This window comes from Melozone crissalis, unplaced genomic scaffold (genome assembly GCF_028551555.1).
Source record: "Melozone crissalis strain CALT ecotype California unplaced genomic scaffold, PUWL_Pcris_2 ptg000027l_1, whole genome shotgun sequence".
Lineage (NCBI taxonomy): Eukaryota > Metazoa > Chordata > Aves > Passeriformes > Passerellidae > Melozone > Melozone crissalis.
Genome location: NW_026535805.1, coordinates 66380770 through 66398466, shown reverse-complemented (window position 1 = coordinate 66398466; position 17697 = coordinate 66380770). Strand labels below are relative to the sequence as shown.

Sequence of the window (17697 nt, the reverse complement as noted above, 5' to 3'; positions counted from 1 at the left end):
CAAAACAATCACAACAGCTTAAGTTCTTGCCTCACATGAATGCCAAGCTATAGCTGCTAGAGGCAGTCCTTGCTTCATTCCGGCACATTTGCTTTTACATTTTGAGTTATGTAGCTGATAAGAACCATTAGTTCTTCAACAAAAAAAAAATGGTCTCTTATTATGAGAGACTTTGATGTTGTGACACCATTGCAATGTTTGGAGGTGTGGCACTGAGCTTTGCAATTTGCACTTTATAACAATGAGTTCAGAACAAGTGTTCTCAACACACTGGAAAGGGAAAGCACGGAGCAGAAAACAGCATTCCCTACAGAGTGTTCTGGTGCAAGGTAGCACCAAGTGTTGGCACCGCAAATGAAAAAGACTAAGCTTGCCAAGAATTATATTGTATCTTCATTTCTCAAACACCAATTTGACACTTCACTCAACAATAATTTTCCTCGGGAAGGCGAAAGAATACACCTGCTCTGTCCCTGATTTAATAATGTTACTTCTGGCTCCTCTGCACCATCTCTGACAAAATATTATGTGCTATGAAAGAAAGAAATAATTGTCCTGATGTATTTAAATACAAGCAATCTAGTCTCAAAAACTGTATAAATAGATACCAGGATCTCTTTGTTGGCTTTTTCAAAGCCTATTAGCTTGATTAATAATTGAGAACATACCTAGAGGTCTCTGGCAGCCTGCCAGTTCAAGCAAGTAGGTACATTTCTCTTGATTAATTAAAAAAAATCAGTTATGTTGCTCAGTCTAAAGAGGAAATTAAAGAAACAAATTCCACCTGATTAATTGTAATGAAGATTCCAATTTCAGTGAAAGTTAATATGCAAGGATTAAGACAACTGTAGCAAAAGCAAAGTAGCAGAGCACTAGGATCACACACTGATACATGCAGAGCCATGGCTTATGTTGTCTACTAGAGATTGTAACTTCAAACGATCTGTTTACTCAGAAACATTGGGACAAAACCCACCCACATCAAATTCAGTGTATCAGAATTGAACAGCTACAAAGTTATCAATACACTAAAGCACCAACAAATGTAAAAAACTAACTGATCCTACTTTCTCCCCCTCACTGCCTATCCTGAGTCCTGGACAGACAGCAATATTAACTTTTAATAACGAATGACATTTTTAGTTAGTTGGAGAATCATCTTGATGGTCTGGCATCAAAGAAGAGCTAGGGTAGGGATTGGTCTTTAAAAATAGTAAAAGTAGTTCTTGAGTTACACCTTGCTATCAACAAACAGCCACCACCACCTCAGGAGAACTGATGCAAAAACATGATCAAAGTTTTGTATTTGCAAAACAATTCTAAATTTTAAACATTCCAAAAAAATTCTAAAACATTTAAAGGACTTTAGAAGTCTATCTACTATTTTAAATTCACTCAGATTTCTTAGGGTTGCTATTAGCAGAATAATGGTTTGGATTGCAAAGCTAAATTTCTGAATTTTAAAGTACTGCTCCTTCCTCAATGATCTTAAGCCTGGTTGACTAAACCAGCTTTTTATATTTCTTGGTCAACAGAAGAAAAACTGGTCAACATGCTTGTGCTGGACTTAGCACCTGTTTTGGGCAACCCAGTTTAGGCACTGCAGCATCTAAAACAAATGCAAAATTCTAGATCTGCATTCCTTTTACCTGCTTGCTATTCAAGTGAGACACCCAAGGCTGACACCATTTATACCAAGTCACCTTTTTTAAGTGGTTTGGTTTTTCCTCTTCCTACTGTGTTCAAGGCTGAAAAGTCTTAGGAAGGATCAAGGCTCTTGATTCTGCTCCCAAAACAGCATTAGAAAGTAATGTTCTAAACCACAACACATACATATACCAAAAACCCCCAAACCCTGCAATGGGAACAAACCAGGCACGTACCCTAACCACTAGCTTGGAAGCAAATCCTTTTTATTTCCACATCTCTTGTTTTTCTGAAAGTACAATACATTGCCTCATCTTCACAGGGATGGGTAGAATGTGTTTCCTCTACAAATAATCCACAGGCTAGTGGTAAGGCTGTTCTCCTGGTATGTTTGTTTAATTTTGATTTGTGTCTTTTCAAGTTCAGGATGCATTCCAAGAAATACAATATTTGTGAACAGCCCCACCACTGAACAGTCCACTCTAGTCCTGATATGACTCAGATTTTGAGCTTCTCTAGGAGTTGGGACAAGCACTTTACTACCTCAAGTTAGGTAATAAAATAAACCTGGGGCTAGAACGAGATCAGTATCCCCAAAACAGGCATTTCCAAGTGGGCAGCTGGTGAGACACTGAGGTAATTAAGGCTCCAGTCTAAAGTTATAAGGAATGTTAACAAAGATAAATAGATATCTTGTCCTTGATTAAAAAAAACTGCAATGAATCACAGGACTGGTAAGAAGTTACAGAAGATACAGAAATAGCAGAATACTTATACATCAAGTATTCTTCTGGAAATTGTTATTTGAAACATATTTGAGATGCAGCAATGTATATTTAAGATTGATAACACTTTACTATTTTTGGTTGTCTAGAAATTATTTTACTTTTAAAGAGAGTTCTTTACCCAGACTGATGAACAACTGAAACTACCATTGACGTTTCCCTTTTAAATAAGACAGCACACTGGCCATCACCATCCTCCTCAAGCTACAGGCTTTCAGACAGCCATATAATGAGTTTTCACCAGAGAAAATTTACTCAATATTTATATACACATATAAAATAAAGAGCTTACTTTGACCACATAATTGAACCTCCTGATGTCCTGAATTGCACTCAAAAAGTCCAAGCGGTTAAAGGCTTCTCCCAAGGTGCAATAGCCATGTCTCTGAGAAAGGGAAAACACACTTTAAATGGAAGGAAACAAAGACAAAATTGAGCAAAGCATTCAGAAAAGCACTCTGACATGCAGCTGACGCTAATGGATACCATGCTCCCTGGAAATACAGTGCCTCTGGACTGAAGAGTTATTTGTTCTACAAGAAATTAAATGAAACAAGATATGCTATTTGTAACTATCAGGTATGTAGGCAAGGCCTTTCAATTCATACTAAATGTGTGATCTGGCATCACTGGTATTTGATTTCCCTGGGAATCTACTCCACTCTCACAATGCTGGCACTCCCTCGTGGCTGGCACAGTCCCCACTTGCCCTGCACAAGGAAGGCTTGCTTCTACAGCTGTCTGAGCCTACAATTATGAGAATTATTGCATTCACACTTGAGGGTGAGAACATAGCAAGTTGCTTCTGGGATCAGAAGAAAAAATGGTCTCAACATCTAGAATTTGTTTTCCAGGTGCTAGAAGCTTAGGCACTTTTTTTTAAGCACCAAGAGCAAAAGCAAGTACATTTTCCTTTGGTAATTCTCCACATCCTAATGTGAAAATGGAAGTTTCAGAGGCTGTTGAGAAGAACTTAAGGTGGTAGCAGCAGCCCAAAATGACATGGGATTATGTAAACTCAGTACATTTAGAGCCACAAAGCCACACTGGAGCCCAGGACCAAATATACTGAGGCTAGGAAAATCTCTGACTGGTAAAAGAGTCTCACAGAGAAGTGTGCAATTATGGTTTTATTAGCCCAGAGAAGGAGGAGGATAAATAATTATTTAAAGCTCATTCCTAGACAGACTTCCTTGGTAAATTATGGGATGTTGACAAGTTTTGAAGTACAAATAATGTTCCTTTTTGTCACCCAATGAACACATATCATGCATGTACCCCAGCAGGATGGGGCAGTTAAGAATTCACTGCAGAATGGTGATAATTACTGCCTTTTGGTTAATGACCAAATTCAGGATTGCACTGCTTGCTCATTCAGCTGATGCACCTCAGACCCAAGCACACCGCACACTTCTCAATATGCACACCTTGCTTAGCTAACAGCAATACAGTCAACAAAACTTTTGTTGAAATTTTTGAAATTGTTGAAATATTTGTGGCTGTTCTCTGGCTAACCAATTATCATTAGGTCATGCTTAAAACATTAACATAAGAGACATTTCCCTGAACAGTCTGCTATGAAACTACAGCTCTACCTTTCCCAGTGTACTATCATGACAAAATTATTCAAAAAACATGTCCAATTTCATTGCAGCCACACTTGTTTTGGTTTTTTTTAATTTTAATGCTCTCCCATAGCATGTTTCACATGTTTCTTACCAATACCTCCCTATCTTGTCATTTTGCCCTAAAAAACAGTATCCAGCTTGGGAAGAAATGTTTCCTAGTTGTGAGACCATTATTTCAAAATAAAGAAAGATTATAACCTGTAAGAAAAACTAGAACCTACAAATTATGTTTTAGATTAGCTTAAATTGCTGCTCTGGATTTTTCAGCTCATGCATTCTTATTCCTTGCTACTTTTTCAACCTATTACTCCATGCTTTTAAATTTATACAAATAATTACTTGAAAGATAAGTGTTTAATTCTAACTATCCTTGGCTTGTTTTTTTTTTACACTAAAAACCCAAATAAACCTGAAAGATGAATGGGCAAATATGAGAAGGTAACCAAAATATTTTGTCTGCTCTCTGAATGGAAAAGGAACAGAAGCAAATACTCACATGACACAAGTGTACCAACTTCTGCACAAGTAGGAGAAAAAAAGAATCCCTTTATATATGGGTTATGAAGGAGACCAATGCATGATTTTAGGCTATTTGTATTTTGGCCTCAATGTACTTTTGAAACGTCAGCTTAACCTCATCATTCAAAGCACCACAATAACTGGTGACCGATTGTTGTCCCCCTGCTCTTTCTCACCCTAATTTAAGACAGCACAAAGGGAAAAAGCATGCTTGAGACTTTTGCAGACCAATCCAAGTAACCTAATCTAGAAGATAAAGCAGAAAGAGGGCTGTGAATCTGGTGAAAGGCTTTAAAGCACCCTTCAGATGTAGACAGGCAGTCTCTGGGTCACTGGTCTATAATGGCTGCAAAGCCTTGCAGTATGTCCTTTTATGTAAGCTCTCCTCCACAGCATGCCCTTCCTGAGTAAAAAGCTCTGTATTGTCACTCTCAGATCTAAAATGCAAAGCTACTTCTGTCTGCATGACTACAGGCATCAGCCTCACCTCCTTCCCCCTCTCCTCGCTGGCATTACCATGTGGATGTAAAACCTCCTTAGTGGTGTTCCAGTTCCACACATCTCAGACAGCCATGGCAACCAGCACAGGGATGAAACTCACACTTCAAGACAGTTTAATCTCTACATACAATGGATGTATTTTAACCTTCCAAGAGGTCACTCCAAGAGCTTTCATATTCCCTTTGCAGTTTCATGATATAGTTTCTATGCCAAACTTAAAGCATGTGGACTTTGTTGAAAATAATGATCCTCTTTGTAAAATCTGAAACTGATGTTTTACTTACTTCTATTCAAATTTACACCCTGATCCCAAAATATCAGGTGACTGCCTGCAAGCAATTTCTTTGGAGATATTTCTCTGATTTTGCAAATACTTTCAATTTTAGTTCAGAGACAGTAGAAAGATAGATGGGCTTGGATAAGCAGTGAAGAACTGTATTTCTATCCTTGCAAATTCCCACATCTCTGCCAAAAAGACCTAATGAGAAGTCACTTTGCCAGCTGCCTTTGCCTCACCATGTGCAGGTGTCCAGTGTTGCCAATGAAGAGAGTTAAGTATAGCCCCTAAGACCATCTGGCAAAAATACTTTTTTCAATATACTGTCTGTCAATTAAGAATCACAAAATTTATAGCAATTGACCCACACCATGCAGACTTACTTCCTTGGTGCTTTCTTTATGAACATAAATCCACTTTTCACGATAAAAACCTAAAATAAAAATCAAAATACAATCATTTTAGGCTTCCACATTAGTTAATGCCTTCCAGAACATACAACTTTCAATAAAACACTTCATAAGATAGCAGAAAAGTTTTAATGAAAGAAGTTTATAAATGATGGAAAAGATAACTAAAAATTGTCACAAGATATGGACTTCATGAAAATAATAAAAAAGTTATATAAATGCTTTTTTAAAATCCCATGAGGTGGCACACAATTGGCAGATGAATGACAACTTTTGCCAGCTGTGACCAACCACTGACATAACAGTGGTCCTACATAACTCCTGACTTTTTTTTTTTTACACAAAAGGCTCCTTAGCATTTGAAAGTAGAGCAGATATAGACAACACTTTTGTTCCTGACCACTCCACCCCCCTAATGCATTTTCTTCTGTACAGGTGCCTGTCCTACATTGACTTGGTATCAACTAACTGCAGAGGACTGCAGGGAAGGCAAGGATTCAAGACTAATAAAGGCAATCAGGCTGACCTTCAGCTTTTACAAGTCTTGCATGTTGTCAAACAAGACTTCGAGCCCCTTGAATCTTCTGAAATATTTGAAACTCAGACAAGCCTGGAGAAGCTTGCAGCTTTCTGCAACACCATCTCTCTAACAGTTTTGGGGATATACCACAGATCATTTCAAGACCAAAGCATTAGAAATTGCCAATTTGCTGCTAACCAACTTACCTTTTTTTTTAACCTACTCTACCAAACTCTCTGCTTCAATAATATACTTGCTGCCATACACACCTCCAGTCCAAAGTACAAGCAATCTTTTACAAATGAGAACTGATAAAATGGCTTTCATATCTTAATTTTTTAAAAGAGACTTGTCTCCAAGAAATTCAGGACTGATAAAATCTTTATCAAGAGATATGATTATTATGATAAAATATATTCATTTATGAAATGATTCTGGAGTTAGTTGACTAATTAGAACTTGAAATAAACAAAATAAACCATCTGCTTTGGGAAGCAGAAGCTCCCATAAGCATCCAGAAGAATTTAATCTAAAACTAGTCCACAAAATATAATAGTGGTTAGTATCAGAAGACACCTAATACTCAGCAATTACTATTCTTAAATGCATTACCTCTGGGTCTTTGAAAAAAAAAAATCCAACACAATAAATGAGCAATAACAAAGTTTCAGTTAAGACAAATCACTTTTGACACCAGAATTTGTTGCCAATACAGAAGTAGGCATAATTTTGAAGGCTACTCTATAGGTAAGTATAACATGACTATTACAACATTTCTCTGAATCTACATGAGTCTTCTCAAATAAATGAAAAACCCCAGCCTTACATTGAGAATCTGCGTTATTCCTAAAATGATCTTTTTTCCTTTTCTTGGCTGCAAACTCACAGTCTTCAGTATTGTACGCTTCTTCATTCTCATCATCTCCAGTTATGATACTGAAATAAAAACACCTAATTAGAATAGCAGTAATCAAAGATTTAAGACGCATACATCTTACAATTTTCTGTATTAAAGTCTACCAGTTGAAAAAAAAAAAAAGAGATCATGTTCTTAATTAAGATACTCTACCTCATTGTCTATAGCAACATGTATCTGGAGAGAAGCTGTCTTCCCTTCTTCCCAGAAGGGTTGAATTTTATGCCAAAGTGATTAATACATGAAAGTATCTTCCTAAGAGGTACCTTGAAAATCATTACTGACACTCAGGAAGGACTACTAAGGAGACACTACTGACTGTAAAACTCTGCAAAGTTCTGGTGTACAAAAATCCATTTTTTGAAGTGGACCAAGCCTTAACTGCACACAGGTAAAAAGTCTGTGAAGAATTATTGCACATCCTTGCACAGGCAGAAAGCCAGCAATGAATGACATCTCTCTTACTACTGTCACCTTTGGGGCAAAGAAAGTCCTTTTTTTCAGACACTTGTGATTCACAGCTCTGCACATACTACAGGTGTCATGGCACTGTTACACCAATGATTTGTACAGCATCAAGAGCCAAGTGGTCTGTCACTGCCAGAGAGACTCAACTCCCACTATGTCACTTCTGACAGTTAACTATGGAAACCAACACTGAGAACTACACCAAATGCTCATGTATATCGAACACAAAGTAAGAATATTAAAAAAATACACATATAAATCATTGAAAATAAGCTAACACTTCTAAAACATAAATGCATTTAAAACTGTCTGTGCTACAGGAAATCTACACAGCTCATGAAACTTTCATTCCATTTTTTGCAGATAACTATAAGGACCAGCAACAAAGATAAGAATGGGTGTTCTCTTTTCTAGCACTGAGAAGGAAGATACCTCATATGAAGGCCACGGTCTTGCACAGATAAGAAAAATAATGAAGGATACATGGTAATGAGGTTCATCTGGGGGACTTATTTGTTTCTACATTACTGCTCTTTGGTAACAAAGTTGAAACTCCTCACATCTGTTACTATTTTTAATCTGAATTGCTTTTTATCACTACGAGTTTGAACTTCAGAACTGAATACTGTAAACTGAAGGACAGAAGTTTTTTCAAAAGTAACCTGTATCTCAGCATTAAAGTGACAAAAATCAAATTATTTTAGTCTATTGGTACTAGCTTACATAGTTAAAATTTTCAGGTTTGAACCATCTGCTAAACAACACTGTAAAAATTTTTTGGCTTCTGAATTGTTTTAATCAGTACATGCTAGCTCAGCTTAAAGATACACAGGTTGAGAAGATTTAGAAAATGAAAGTTGGTTTCATCTTAGCTTTTTTTTTTCAGGATTTAAACCTAACATCTGCATTCAGATAGCGCTCAATACAATATGATGGCATTAGTTCAGTCTTTAATATTTTTAAAGCAGAGGATAAAGACTCAACACCTTAAATATTCTATAGAACAGTGCCAAATATCACATCTGGTCAAACAGCAGGAGTTTGGAGGGAAGAAACCAGCAAGAGACAAAACCAAAACATCAACACAAGTTATTTGATTATGTAACATTCCAATCCAGCAGTTTGTTTTTGTGGGTTTTTCCCCCCAAAGCTATCATACAGGAAATCTCTAAACTCACTAAAATGATTTTAATTATGATTTAGCATATGGACTGCATCACCACACCATGTGAGAAGCTACGACAGAATCTGAAGAGTTGCTACAGAACCACAAATTGAGCCCAAAGCTCTGTCATCCTAACAACAGATACAAGACCAGGGATACAGGTCCTGATACTCTGCACCACAACCCAAGCAGCACAGAAACTCTCTCATGGCCCTTGACCCAGGGCAAGCAATGGGACAGGGTGGGAGGCCACATTCCTGAAGGCCTGCTTAGAAGAGGAAGGTTAATATGGAAACATTCCTTCTTTTGATCCTGGATCCAAGTGTCCCTAAAAAGTAATTCAGGCCAGTAACATACCTGAAGTGATTTGAATCCCACTCCTGACACCCCATAAGATACACTTCCCAAGCAGAACATAAATAACTGAGGCAGCTTCAGGAGTCAATAAACATAAGGAATTGTGAACGTGATGACTTATTTCAAACAGCTTTATCTGGCATTCAAATTTGCCTGTGACATTCCTGGCATTCCTCAAGGCTCTTTAGAGAAAAGACAAATTGTACTGTTACCTCTGAGGATCTTCTGATGTGAGGCTTTATTTCCTCATGTTCTGTCCCACTTCACATAGAGAGTCTTTCCCTACTGATCTGCAAACAACACCACTCTCCTTGACAAACCTTTAGTCTTAGAGCAATGAATGAAGGTGAGGGCCCCACAGACATCAGGAGAATGGGACAGACACAGAGTTACCCAGTGACTGCCAGCATTCCTTCCAGAAATCTGCAGAGCTGCTTGACAAGTAATGAAGCTGCTCTACTGTTCCAAAAGCAATCCCAGCCCCCTCAAACACCAAGCTAAGATACAAGAAACCAAATCAAGTGCTGCACGTGCCATATGGTGAAACAGAAGCCTTAATTTAGTGTTTTCATTATAATGCTGCACGTGACATTTGAGTGCACCTGGCAGGATTTAAATACATACATAATACTGCCAATTTACAGCTATTCTTACTCTCTTGTCTTGATGACACACTTCATAAAAAATTATTCTAAAGCTTTTAAAAGCAAAGTACCTGGTGTCCCTAGAACTATAATATCTTAGATCATTTCAGGTATTTCAGCAACAATTTCAGTTTTTTCCAAAAATAGTGATTTCATATCAGTATTTAAATAACCTCTTGGGTGTGACACTTAAAATTATGGAAAATGTGAAAGGGCTATATGAGCTCCAACTATTTTCCCTCATCCCCTTTCTTCTTTTCATGTGACCCTCAACTCATGCAATCATTTATGGACACATCATTTTAGAAGTGACTCTAACAGCTTGATCATGGAAAATCCTGAGCTAAGTGCACACACCAAACCATTTTGTCATTTGACAAATATATTGTAATGTTATCTGTTAACAGATTCAAACCAAAGGACTTCTATCAAGTGGCAAAATCACTCTTGTGAACACTGTGTCTCACAGAATTAGACAAGAGACACTGCAGACTGAAATGACTACCTTGCTAGCCCAAGTTGTTCATATGAATCTAACACATAAAAAATAAAACATCACCATCATGAAAATCTTATTAGTCTAATTCTCTTCCCTTTACCTCAAAAGGAACACATAAGACAGCTTTAGTCCTAAGTTGCAGGCTAATGAAAGATACTTGCATACAGTTCTGTAAGGCAGCTCCACCCCCACCAAGCCTCTCTCCATCACAACACTTCAAGGACACAGTGCCACAGCACTGGAAGTGTCTTTGCTTCAATTCACAGGCACACATGGCCAGCATCCACAGCACAGAGCTGGAATGCACACAGCCCAAGCCACATTTCCAGCTACTATGCACCTTGAAGACAAGGCACTCTCATGCAAATAACTAAGACCTACTGAAGTGATGGTCTCATTTTTTTTCAATCTTAGTTTTCAGAAAAGATCTAAAGTGCAGTTATTCAAATAATTAAAACTGGTTTAATTATTATGCCAAATAATTAAGACTGTTCCTGCACAAGTGATTATATTTGTTCAAGCATGGTTATCACAACGTCCACCAATTTTATTAAATCAGCAGCTGGATTCACCAAAGCATTGGATGACTAATCAAGCAAAGTTTGAAGTTCTTATTAAATAGAATATATTATTCAATTTAAGTAACTTATGTGTCTTTAAGGTCTATTTCTGAATCTATTTGTGATTAGAACTTCAATAATTTCTGAAGAGAAGGTATTTACAATGTGTAAAGGACAGCGTTTGGGAAGCAATCCTATCTATACTTTCACAGAAGAGAAGCAAAGCTAAAAAGGGTTTCATTCAACTACACAGCTTGAATTTATTTCTGTATAAAGGAAAACTTCTATAACTGCTCCCTTAAATACAACACTAAAGTACTAACTTCAGAAGAGATTCTTAGAGAATACTGTAGTGAAAAAGATTATTCCTTTCAATGGATATAAATGCACAAAACCCTGCTAGAACTGTCAGATTGGCATACACCATCATCCCTATCCACAGGGCAGCTTAAAGAGAGACAAATAGGTATTTTTGTACTATTTACTATATGTTTCTTCTACAAGGAAGCACTTTAGCAAGTCCCATTTTTCTTTAGTGCTACATCATGTTAACAAATCTCCTAAACTGAGTTATCTTCAATATACAGGATAATTATTTCCAAATAGCATAAGATGGTACAGAGATCCAGCCAGCAGCACATCTTACACCGCTGTACCACCATGTGAAGCCCTGCACATGACACAGAAGAAGCCCAAGCCTGGGTATATGCTGGGACAGACTGCATAGGAAGCAGTTTTGCAGGAAAGGAGCCAGGAGGCTGGAGGATAAGTAGCTGAACACAGGTCAGCAGTGTGCCCTGGTGTTGTGTTAGGCCAACTGCACCCTGGATTGAGCTAAGGAAAGTGTATCCTGCAGACTGAAAGAAGCAAACATCCATCTTTATTTGGCAGGAGTACTCATCTGAAGCACTGTGTCTAGTTTGGGGCCTCCCAAAAGAGTGAAAACTTTGTCATACTGGTACAACTCCAGTGGGGAGTCCCCAAGCCACTGGAGCACATGGTGCACAAGGGTAGAGAAATGACCTTGCTCAGGTCTAGAGCTGGTGGTGGAGGGAAATCTAATTGCTGTCAGTTTTTAAAATGAGGATACATATAAGATGGAGTGAGACTGTAAGGTTGGAGGAGGTGGGCAGTAGTAAGTTAAGTGGTAATGGACACAACCTGTGATAAGAGAAATTCTTACTGAAATGAGGAGGGCAGGGAGAAATGATACAACATAGGACAGCACAACAACAACAAAATAACATTGACAGTAACAGAACATAGAACAGGAACCCAGAAAAGAGCTTCCATTATTGGAAAAGCACAAAGCTGAACTGGGCAAGGCCCTGCAGAACCCAACCTCAGCTGGCCTTGCTTTAAGCATGTGTTTCAACCAGATGATGCTCAGAAATCATTTCTACTCTAAATTGTTCCATAATGTTGTGCAAATAGACATTAATTGCAGTTTAGTGGCAAAACTTAACTGGCATATAAAAAGCAGAAGTTATAATCAGAGATCCAAAGTTAAAAGTGTAGCAAAATCACTCCAGAGTAGTGCTACAATGCCAAGACATACCAACTTGAATTCTCTAGTCTGAGTTTGAACAACATACATTTTTAATTGAATAGACAGAAGTACAGTTTTTGGCTCCGGAAGAGCTCAATTCTAGGGTCTTCCAAGACTAAGGCAAAAATAAAAGAAAAAGAAAATCCAGTATTTTTGCTCAAAGAAGCCATAAAAGTACCTCATCTTGCTCTTTGGAGAAAAGATACATTATACATTTATACACACACACAATTATGAGCAGAAATCTTAATGGTATTCACAAAGACTGATAATTCCTTTCACACTTATCAAACAGTATTAGTTAAGCAACCTACATGATATTTATTTTTGAAGCAATTTGCACAGTTGCTAAATACTCTAGATTTCCCTTACTTTACTAAATACCTTTTTTCAAAGGTATTTAAGGCAGCTTTTATGTTGGAGGCTTACTGAACATTCTTCCAGACAAAGTTTTGTATCCACAGTGGCCAGACTTTGTGGATAAAGAAGCCCAAATGAGATCAGTGACAGATTAACACAAAAGGAAGAAAGGCATGAAGGAAACAGTAGGTTAAGCTTAATAATAATGCTTCACTGCTTGATAGCTCCCTTGAGGATTGTTTTATAAATTTAGAAAACACAGGTGTGTGACTACAGCAAATCCTCGCTTCCCAGTAAATCCCTCTCTAAACCAGATGAGTTATCTTTTACTGGACTAACAACAAAACACCAAATGTTCCCTTTCCTCATTATGAGCACATTATGCTGGAATTTATGACCAAGAATCAAACCCCTGAGAATTGCTTCTTTGTGGAGAAGTTTGTTTGGACAGAATGATTTATATCACAGCAGCCTGTGGCCATTTGCCACAAATATCACTTTATTTACCTGATCTCTTTCTCACCTGTCCTACAGGAGGACATCCAGTCATCTGTTGTGCTACAGAATGAGCATTAGGCTCCCACTGACTGTATATTTGGAGCAAAGGCATTTTATGGCTGCCACAAACTAAGCCAACACCCACTCAGCAGAAAGCCTGCATTCACTCCCAGGTTCAATTGCAATTTACAAGTGTACTTTTACCTTTAAACAGCACTCAACAGGCATCAGGGGGCAAAGGTTTTGTTAGATTTTTATAAGTATTTATTGTTTTATTATTTTGAAAGACATATAGGCTAAGAAGGGATCTGGCTGCCTCAAATAAGCAAGTCCCAAAGCAGTGACAAAAGACAGACAGTCTCCACAGGGGTCTCCTCTCTGCCTAACTAACAAAACACATGATTGCATTTGTATACAGATGACATCAGCTACCACAAACAGTTGCAATCTGAATGGAAATTAAGTCAATTTCGCCTTCCCACCTGCTATTAATTCATGCAGAATCACCTTTTTTTTTTAAACTTACACAGTGTGGCTGATATCATTCAGCTGATTATTCCCATCCTCAAGTGCATGACTAAAGGTTTCACATCTCTTCCATCCATCTTCTGTTTTAACCCATCTCCATCCAGGGGATCTCCAGTCTTGGCCCAAAAATGGCATGGTTTCTCTATAAGCAGCAAGAAGAGATTCTTTGTCTATAATTTATTTTAAAAGTTTCAAAACTTCCTGTCATTATTTCAGTTTTCTCTTTAGCCTTAAAAAGAAAATACCTTGAGAAAAGTTCTCTGCAGAGTAGCCTTTAAAGAAACAGATTCAGTGGTTTAAGTATAATTTTATTCTCTAATGATATTCTTCTCTTCTTTCAGCATTTTATTAGATCAAGACCATTAGAATTCCTTGTTCTTTGGAGAACAAGGGAAAATATCCTGGTAGCCCATGAACGGAATGATACCAAAAAAAGAAAATGATAACAATTATATCATGTGTAATCTGCTCTGTCATGATCAAACAGATTACTGATTTTCATATGTGACTAATAAATGGTTTTAAAGAGATTGACAGCTCACAAAATCAATGTTGCTCCTTTTGTTTTTTTTAATCCTTACAAATACTGAGTTTATGGTACAATGAGTAATGATGTTTTGGGATAGGAATTTTAACATTCCCAAAAATCTTTTTGTTGTTTTTGAGGCCACCTCCCATGCCATCCTATTAAGCAGATAAGCACAAAAGGAGACTGCAACAAAGTCCATTGTGACATGTCTCCAGAAATTCCTACAAATAGACACAGGTCATCACAGCTATATCACTCAAACAGTGTTCTGCTACCATTTTTCAAAAGTGAGATTCACTTCTGACACATTAAGAATTTGAAAAAGGCAGTTTCCTACACTTTGAAGACTATAACCTTGCCAGCTTTTGCTCTCTTCTTCCCATTCATCACACAAACATATTGCTCCTTGGTTTAACAAGAGATTTCCCATGCAAGCTATAGAGGGAAGAGAGCATTATGGTATTCAAAACACATGTTAATATACAGCAGCAACAGCTTTGATCCTCACAAACACACATTTTCTAATACTTTTTCTACTTGAAAAAATATTAGGCCCCATCAGTAAACATCACTAGGAAGTTATTTGAAACTTTGCCCTCTTGACCAGCATTTGCCCAACATATTTGTCAGAAGAGGATAAAAAGCCAGAAGAAATACAGGCTAAGTGAGCCAGCTGGGTTTTTCTTTATTTAAAAATCTGCACAGTATGCAAAACAAAGTGCATTGCCTAGGCCTCAAGATTGGCTGAAGTCCCCTTCCTACTAAGATTCAGCTTTCCTGAAGCTGAATCTTAGTAGGAAGATTCAACTTCCTACTAAGAACTCAGCTTTCCTCTGCTTTCAACAAGAACCTTTTCTAAAATTTACATCATCCATTCCCCCAGTTGCAACAAGCTTTATTCATGCCTACCTGCTTTTCCAATCCTTTTGCTGCTTCCTAGGAACAATATGAACCACCAGAAGTACTCCCCTCATACTGGTGTCTCTATCACAGAAGGGTTTGGGTTGGAAGGACCTTAAAGATCACCCAGTTCCAATCTGGGCGACACCTTCCACTCAACCAGGCTGCTCAGAGCCCCATCCAATCTGACCTTGAATGTTAAAAAGGATGGGACACCCACCATTCCTCTGGGCAACCTGTGTCAGTGCCTCATCACTCTCACAGTAAAGAGCTTTTCCCTAAGACCTAACCTAAGCCTACCTTCTCTCAGGTTGATGCCATTCTGCCTTGTTCTGCCACTACAGGCACTTGTAGAAAGTCCTTCCCCAGTTCTCTTGTAGCCCTCCTTTAAAGGACTGGAAGACTGCTCTAATGATCTCCCCAAAGCCTTCTCTTCACCTGGCTATACAATCCCAATGCTCTCAGCCAGTGCTCATAGCTGCTCCATCCCTCCTCTGGACCCTCTCCAGCACAGTCACAGCCTTCCTATGGTGAGGATCCCAGAGCTGGATGCAGTGCTGCAGGTGGTGTACGAGGAGAGCAGAGCAGAGGGGCAGAATCGCCTCCCTTGCACACTTATTTTGGTGTACCCCAGAACACCTCCAGCTTTCTGGGCTGCCAGTACACATTGCTGACTCATGTTGAGCTCCCTATCAATCAATAACTCAAAGCTGCTTTCAGTCCATGCTCCACCCATCCTGTACCTGTGCTGGGTACTGCCATGACCCAGCTGCAGGACCTAGCACTCAGCCTTGCTGAATTTCAGGAGGTCTGCACACACTCATTTCTGTCCTGCCAAGGTCCCTCTGGATGGCATCCCTTCTCTCCAGCTTGTTGACTGCACTACACAATTAGGTACCTTCCAAAAACTTGCAGAGGATACACTCAATCCCACTGTCCATGTCCCTAACAAAGATGTTAAACAGGCCCAGACCCAATCCTCAAGAATGCCACTTGCCACTCATCTCCACTTGGACACAGAGCTGTTGACTGCAACTCTTTGGGGACGACCATCCTGCCAGCTCCTTATTGACCCAGCAGATCATCTGTCAAATTCATGTCTGTCCAGTTCAGAGACAAGGAATTTGTGAGGGCCAGCATCAAATGCTTTTCACAAGTTCAGGTAAACCACACCAGTCACAGTGTCACCCTGTATGGCCTCATCCACCAACACCGAAATCCCACCGTAGAAGGCCACCAGACCTGCGAGGCAGGGCGTGCCCCTGGTGACACCACGCTGGCTCCCATGCTCACACCCCAACACCCCACTGGTCCAGGCAGCTCCCCGCACCCCCTTCCAGCCCCCTCAGTGCTGCCCGTCCTCCCCGGCCCCGGCCCCATGTGCCCACCCTGACCTTTAACACCCTGTCCCACACTCCTGCAGCTCCGCACGCCCCTAAGAGTCAGCCCCAAACCCCTCAAGCCACGACCGCCCACGCTCAGCCCCAATCCCGCGGGCCGACGGGGCTCACACGCACGGCCCCACAGGCGCCATCCCGACCCCGCTGCAGGGCCGGGCTGGGCCGGGCCGGGCCGGGCCGCGCTCACCTCCCGGCACCGCTCGCACCGACGCCGCCGTCCCCACCGCTCCACGCCCGGCGCTCGGCCCGGGCCCGGGGCTGTTGCCGGAAGTACCATGGGCCGCGCTGGCCACGCCCCCGCCCAGCGCTGATTGGCCGCCGCCCGCAGCGCTTGTTGCTACCCGGCAGCGCGCGCCGCCATTGGAGAAGCGGGGCGGGGCAGTCTCCGCCCCGGCGCGAGCCGGCCGCGTCACGTGACGGGCGCCCGCGGGCCGCACGTGCCAATGTTTTCGTCGGCGGGGGCGGGGCGTGTGGCGCGCGTGGGGCGGGGCGGGGCCTCCTGGGGGACCCCCCCGGTGTGACTCCGGTGTGACCCCCTAGGGAACCCCCCCGGTGTGATCCCCTAGAGAACCTGCCGGTGTGACCCCCCCGGTGTGCCCCCTCCCTGTCACCGCTGTGACCCCTCTCTTATATGCCCAGAGTGACTCCCCGGCATGACCGGTGTGCCTGGTACGACTCTCCCCGTCCCCGCTGTGACCCTGTGTCCCCGGCGTGCCCGGAGAACCCTGGTGGCGTCACCCTCTGTGTGCCCCAGTGAGCCCCTCTTTGCCCCGGGTGTGCCAGCGTGCCACGAACCAAGTTTATGGAGGGCCTTGTTTGTTAAAACCTCAAATCATTAATATATGATTGTATAAACATTTCTGACTTCACTTAAAATCAGTTATTTTCACTTAAAATTAGTTAAGGAGAAAACTATTTTAAAAAAGTCAAGGCATTAATAGTAAAATTAAAGTAGTGCTTTCAAACATTGCAATTGGTCCTAAATTTTGTGCTGTACAAAAAGGCTTTATTATTTTAATTATTTGAATGCTAGGGAT

General features: G+C 40.3%; 1 protein-coding gene across 5 annotated transcripts in view; it reads right to left on the bottom strand.

The window, feature by feature from the left end:
• The window catches only part of FBXO25 (F-box protein 25), a 30820-nt gene extending 13907 nt beyond the window's left edge, over positions 1-16913 (bottom strand). For 2 of the 5 annotated variants that reach the window (XM_054280022.1, XM_054280023.1), the window contains exons 1-5: positions 16848-16912; positions 13830-13973; positions 7114-7223; positions 5741-5790; positions 2725-2817 (exon numbers count right to left, since the gene is read on the bottom strand). In XM_054280022.1, the coding sequence (XP_054135997.1) occupies positions 2725-2817; positions 5741-5790; positions 7114-7223; positions 13830-13966 (390 nt within the window). In that variant the 5' untranslated portion in view covers positions 13967-13973; positions 16848-16912. Of the gene's footprint in view, positions 1-2724; positions 2818-5740; positions 5791-7113; positions 7224-13829; positions 13974-16847 lie in introns of those variants that run through there. The other 3 variants (XM_054280025.1, XM_054280024.1, XM_054280026.1) reach the window with 3 other exon arrangements.
• Between the last annotated feature and the right edge of the window lie 784 nt (positions 16914-17697).